Raw genomic sequence first — 7,364 nt, 5'->3', positions numbered from 1 at the left:
CGTACGACAGCAGACTTGAGACATAGAGAGAAGTTTATCACATTGATGGGGTTCGAGTCTGGCAAAGAACGGTTCCAGAAAGCATATAAGACAAAAACAGAAGCCAAAAAGTAAAATAAACAAGTAAACAACAGGGTGAGAATGTGGTAAAATCTGAAAACGTGGTAAAAATCAGGCCAGGGCTTTTGTTTTTCTGGATTGATTTTGAAACTATCGGTTGGGTTTAGGGAAGGCGTCGCTGGTCAATCGGTGCTTTTGAAAACACTATTGGTTGGGTTTAGGGAAGAAGGAGGGTGGGTCAGTCAATCAGTCAGTCAGTCAGTCAGTCAACAGCGGCCTCTGGTGGATTTACATGAGAACAGCAGGCTAGAATGGCACTCGTAAGAGAAATTTGAGATCTCAAAAAGTGTACACAGCGGCCTTGCAAAAACTTGCAAAAAAAAAAAAAAAGAAAAAAAAAGAAAACATAGCTCCTGGGACATATTTGGCGCTCTCCAGAAATGTATACAGGGATACATTTTTAGATTAAGCCTGGGTTAAAAAATACAACAGATCTGTTTCATTAGGTTATATGTTACTTTATTATCCTATTGTTACATTTATTTATGTATCTATTTACTAATTTATACCTTTTTATGCATTTATTTATTTTAAATTTGGTCTTTTGTACACTTGAAGTGTATGCAGGAGGGATATAAACACACACTGGAGCATCTGAGCGTAATGTATCATGTATTTTGAAAGCACAGGCATCTTTGAACAGACTTTGGAAAAATATCATCAACAATTAAACGCAAATGAAATCTTCTCTTGCATCGGATCTGCATGTGGAAAGACGCCGCTACATTTCCAAGCCTCTACAGTTCAGTCTGTAAGGTTTAAAACTGAATTTGTCATGATAAAAAAGGAGCGTCAGAGTGTTTAGGCAGCGCAGCGTTTATTTGGAGCTCAGTTTGTGTCCAAACTCCTTAATGGTGTCTGATGCTTTCCCTGCAGCTGTGCCTATAGCAGACTGTGTTTGTCTGGATGCCTCCTCAGCAGCTGCTTGTGCACACACACACACAGAAAGAGAGGGAGAGAAATAGAGTTCCTTCAGTGTTGCATTTGCATATTATCTTTACTATGCAACATACAAATAATTTAATTTAGACTGAGACTACAATATAATCAAATTTAGATTGCAATGCATAGCAAAATTACATAGTCGATTGCATGCAAATAATAGACTGTATACCAACATTAAATAAAAGATTTACCAACATTAAATAAAAGAACACCCAATTAGATTGCATCTTAAAATTATACAAAAATTGCATGCAAAACTTTTGTTTGCATTATAAAATAACAGAAGACTGTACTTAAAAAAACGAGTGTGCATACTAGAATTACACAATAGATTGCATGCAAAATCTTAGATTGTATAACAAAATTACACAAAAGATTGCACACCAAGTTTTAGATTGCATACCAAACTTACACAATAGACTGTATTAAAATATGGGCATGCATATCAAAATTATGCAATAGATTGAATGCATACATTTAGTTTGCATACAAATATTTCAGAAAAGATTGCATGTGATATATTAGCTTGGTTACCAAAACTACACAGTAAATTAGATGCAAAATTTTAGATTTTGTACTAAAATTATACAATAGTTTGAAAATTATACAAATTACATGCAAAATTTAAAGCCGCATACTAAAATTACACAAAAATTGCATACAAAAATGTTGATTGTATCCCAAAATTACACAAAAGATTGTATAAAAAACCCAATTAGTTAGCATGCTAAAACCACACAATAGACTGCATGAAAGAATTTATTTTGCATACTAAAATAACAAAAGATTGATTTAAAAAAATTGAGAGTGCATACCAAAATAACACAATAGATTAAATGCAAAAATTTAGATTGTAAACCAAACTTACACAATAGATTGCATTGATAAATGTGCTTGCATACCAAAAATAATAATAGATTAAATGCATAAATTCAGTTTGTATCTACAAATTTCACAAAATACTGCATGCAAAAATATTGTTTGTATGCCAAAATGACACAAAAAATTGTGTTAAAAAATCTGTTTACATACCAAAATTACAAAATGAGTGAATGCAAAAATTTTGATTGCATTCCAAAATGTCACAATATTGCATGCATAAAAATGAGCTTGCATGACAAAATTACACAGAAGATTGTATTCAACTTTTTTTCTTGCATACCAAACTTACACATTAGATTGTATTAAAAAATGTACTGGGTACCAAAATTATGCAATAGATTGATTTAGTTTGGATACAGAGATTTCACAAAAGACTGCATGCAAAAATTTGAATTGTATACCAAAATTACACAAAAGATTGTATAAAAAACCCCAATTAGTTGGCATACTAAAACTACACAATAGATTGAATGCAGGAATTCAGTTTGCATACTAAAATAAAAGATTGTGTTTAAAAAAAATTGAGCATGCATACCAAAATAACACAATAGATTAAATGCAAAAATTTAGATTGTAAACCAAACTTACACAATAGATTGCATTGATAAATGTGCTTGCATACCAATAAATAATGTAATAGATTAAATGCATAAATTTAATTTGTATCTACAAATTTCACAAAAGACTGCATGCAAAAATATTGATTGTATACCAAAATTACACAATAGATTCCACGGCAAAATTTAGATTACATACCAAAATGACACAAAAAATTGTGTTAAAAAAATCTGTTTGCATACCAAAATTACAAAATGTGCGAATGCAAAAATTTACATTATATACCAAAATGTCACAATATTGCATGCATAAAAATGAGCTTGCATGACTTGCATTTTTTTTTTTTGCTTGCATACCAAACTTACACATTAGATGTATTAAAAAAATGTGCCTGCGTACCAAAATTACGCAATAGATTGAATGCAGAAATTTAGATTGCATTTGGAGATTTCACAAAAGACTACATGCAAAAATATTGATTGTATACCAAAATTACATCATAAATTACGTGCAAAATTTTAGCTTGCATACCAAAATTACACAGTAAATTTCATGAAAAATATTTGAAAGCATACCCAAATTACAAAATAGATTGCATTAAAAACTGTGCTTGCATGCCAAAATTATGCAGTAGATTGAATGCAGAAATTTAATTTGTATGTGAAAATTTCACAAAAGACTGCATGCAAAAATGTGGATTGTATCAAAATGACACAATAAGTTGCATGACAAAATATAGATTGTATATCGAAATGACACAAAAGATTGCATGCACAAAAATAGATTTTAAGCAAATAATAATAATAATAATAATAAATAAATGCTCACTGTGATTGGAGATGATTTGTATGAACTGAGCTGCAATATGATGCACATCCACACTTAAGAGCATCTTAATCTCTGTAGAGATCGTATATCTCAGAATAAGCGTCTCTCACCTGTGCTGGTGGCTTCTTTGGAAGATTCTGCCACCTGCTGCACGGCATCTTGAGCTGCTTGAACTGAAACAATATTATCAGACATGCTGGAAGTTTTGCACACACCAACCAACCAAGGTCTTTCAAAAACAGCGCTCGCAAATTACATCAATGCATGACAAAATGAACTAATTAAGTAAGTAGATGAAAGAAAGCCAGAAAGAAAATGTATTTTGAGTCACATTTAAACAAATAATTGAGGTGTTTCTAGGTCTAAAATTAGTTAAATTCATTGCTAAAGCAAACACATTTTCTCTTTGGTTATATTGCATTGTTTAAAGTAGGGCCCAAGGGCTAAAGTTGGCCCATGGTAACCTTTGGTTTGGCCCGCCTATCCATCTGGAAAGTGAGAGAGAATGATGGAGAGGTGCTTGGGGCAAAATAAACAGGATTGTTTATGTTTTTACTCTAATAATTTCATTATAAAAAGTAAAATGATACTTCATCATTAATTAATAAGGAAATTATCCTTGGTAAATTTGAATGTAATACAGTTTGGTATATTCAATTAAGTTTTTTGGCCCTTTATGAGAAAAAGTTTGGGCACCCCTGGATCAAAGGAACTTTTAAGTAAAGTTTAACAATTTTTTGTTTTGTTTTATTGAAATGTTTTAGCATTTATAAAATTGAAAATAATGTAAATTTTATTATGATCATTAAAAAAAAGTATTCAGTAATTAGATGCATGTAATTAAATAGTTTATAATTAATTCACAATTTCCTGTATATTTGTAATTAATTAAAGACTAAATTGCTTACAAATCTGATATATGAAATCTGATTGATAAAGATTTGTTTTTTGTTGGCAAAATAGACTAATTAATCAACTAAATAAAAGAAAACAAGAAAGAAAATGTACCATTTATCACATTTAAACAAATTATTGAGCTGTTTTTAGGTCTACACTGTAAAAAAATGATGTAAACAATCAGTCATGACTCATGACAGCATATGTTTTAGTTTGTTGTAACTTATTAAGCTAAGTTAATCATGTTATGACTTAATTTATGAGTTATGCAAGCATTTTAAGTCAGTTTAATATAATATACGTTCAATGGACTGATAAGGTTAATTTGATTCGGCTTAAAAGATTAAGGCAACCAGGATTGTTTTACATTGCAGAATTAGTTAAATTCATTGCTAAAGCAAACACATTTTTTCCTCGATTATTTTGCATTGATTATGCAATTTTTGCTTTGTTTTATTGAAATATTTTAGCATTTATAAAATTGAAAATAATGTACATTTTATTAGGGTCATTTTAAAATAAATTCAGTAATTAGATACATGCAATTAAATAATTTACAATTAATTCACAATTTACTGTATATTTTATTTAATCAAAGACTAAATTGCTTACAAAACTTATATATGAAATCTGAAAGATATGAAACTAAAGATTTGCTTTTTTTTTGGGAAAATAGACTAATTAATGACCTAAATAAAAGAAAACAAGAAAGAAAATGTACTATTTATCACATTTAAACAAATTATTGAGCTATTTTTAGGTCTACACTGTAAAAAATGATGTAAACAATCAGTCATGACTCATGACAGCATATGTTTTAGTTTGTTGTAACTTATTAAGCTAAGTTAATCATGTTATGACTTAATTTTATAAGTTATGCAAGCATTTTAAAGTCAGTTTAACAAAATATACGTTCAATGGACTCATAAGGTTAATATGATTCAGCTTAAAAGCAAACACATTTTCCTCTTGATTATATTGCACTGATTATACAATTTTTGTTTTACTTAAATATTTTATTATTTATAAAATTACGTATAATGTACATTTTATTCCGGTCATTTTAAAATTAGAATACAGTAATTAGATACATGCAATTAAATATTTTACAATTAATTCACAGTTTACTGTATATTCTTATTTAATCAAAGACTAAATTCTTCACATAGCTGATGTATGAAATCTGAAAGATATGTAACTAATTAATGAAGTAAATAAAATAAAGCAAGAAAGAAACTTTTATCTCATATTTAATCAAATATTAAGCTGTTTTTAGCTTTAAAACTAGTCCAATTCATTCATTTTCCTGTGGCTTAGCCCCTTTATTCATCAGGAGTCGCCACAGTGGGATGAACTACCAATTATTCCGGCAAATGTTTTACACAGCGGATGCCCTTCCAGCTGCAACCCAGTCTTGAGGAATATTCACACACACACTCATACACTATACGACAAATTTAGTTCATCAATTCCCCTATAGTATATGTGTTTGGACTGTGGGGGAAACCGGAGCACCCGGAGGAAACCCACACCAACACGGGGAGAACATGCAAACTCCACACAGAAATGCCAACTGGCCTAGCCGTGACTTAAACAACAACCTTCTGGCTGTGCTAACCACCGAGCCACCACATATTATATTATATTTTATTATATTATATTATATTTTATTAATCCCAGTGATGGGTTGCAGCTGGAAGGGCATCCGCTGCGTAAAAACATATTGGATAAGTTGGCGGTTCAACCCCTGATTAATAAAGGGACTAGACTGACAAGAAAATGAAGGATTATTTGTTAATAAAATTATTTTATAATATACTTTATTTTATTACATTTTATTAAAATGATTTATATTTTTTATATTATATTATATTGTATTATATATTTATATTTTAAATTTTGTTATTTATTATATAAAATTGTATAAAATTATTTTATATTATACTTTAATTTATTTTATTATATTTTATATATTTTTATATATTTTATTATATCATATTTGACTAAATTATTGTATATTTTATTATATTATATTATATTAAATCATTTTATATTATATTATATTTTATTAAATTATTATAATTTTTATATTACTATATTAGATTTTATTAAATCATTTCATGTTATATTATATTTTATTTAATTATTTTAAATTATATTTTATTATATTATATTTTATTAAATTATTTTACATTTATTATATTTTAGTATATTATATTTTATTAAATCATTTACATTATATTATATTTTATTAAATTATTTTAAATTATATTTTATTACATTATATTATATTTTTTAAACTATTTTATATTATATTTTATTATATTCTATTTTATTAAATTATTTTATATTACATTACATTTTATTATATTATAATAATTCATTGCACTAAAAGTAAATATATTTCCTCCATTGCTATATTGCACACTGTATGTACTGCTATCGATATTTTAAAGTCTCGTAAAAACATGTGTACAATATTTTTGACATTTATTATAACGTATAACAACAACAGCTTCATTTAATAATTTAAAAATATACAAAACCAAAGAACTACAATGCAAAAAACGATTCATTACATTTACTACAGATTTTTAAGGCAACTGGCTGCAATCAGTTTTTATGGGCTGAATTTAAACAAAGATTTTGTTAAACATCACTACATTTATTTTGTTTATACTCAGCCCATATGAATTATTTTCACACGGTTACCTTAAAAAAAAATATGTACACATGGCTATTTGTAAAGAATACTATCAGATGCATGCAGTAAATGAAGTGTGCATGATCAGTGTGTGTCCACGAGTACCTGCTGAGTCCGTGACGCCTTTAGTGGCCGACTGTGAGCTGTTCTTCAGCCCCTCCAGAGACTTCTTAAAGGAAGCCATGATACTGAGCACATGCACTCACAGTCCTAGCGGTGTGGCGTAAGAGAGAAGCGTCCAGCAGGACTCTTAAATACCCTCTGCTCCCCGCGGGCACCACATTCCCCTGTGCCTGCTCATGCTAATCCATTAATGGTGCCCGGCTTACGCAGGTATGTTAGCTATTCATCCGTTCCAGGCAGCGCAGTGATTTTGCTGTAATCAGCATGTCTGTCGAGCACAGGATCTGATCTGGAGACACACATCCTG

The 7,364-nt window shown here is 29.3% G+C and overlaps 1 protein-coding gene across 1 annotated transcript; it reads right to left on the bottom strand.

The window, feature by feature from the left end:
* Window positions 1-557: 557 nt before the first annotated feature.
* si:ch211-59p23.1 lies at window positions 558-7,160 on the bottom strand. The gene is given in 3 exon segments (NM_001386591.1): window positions 558-1,041; window positions 3,444-3,506; window positions 7,040-7,160. Coding segments are annotated over 3 exon segments (246 nt in total). The 5' UTR covers window positions 7,119-7,160; the 3' UTR covers window positions 558-937.
* Window positions 7,161-7,364: the final 204 nt, after the last annotated feature.

The sequence above is a fragment of the Danio rerio genome, chromosome 14 (genome assembly GCF_052040795.2).
Source record: "Danio rerio strain M-AB ecotype USA chromosome 14, GRCz13ab, whole genome shotgun sequence".
NCBI lineage: Eukaryota > Metazoa > Chordata > Actinopteri > Cypriniformes > Danionidae > Danio > Danio rerio.
This window is presented reverse-complemented; position numbering and strand designations above follow the sequence as displayed.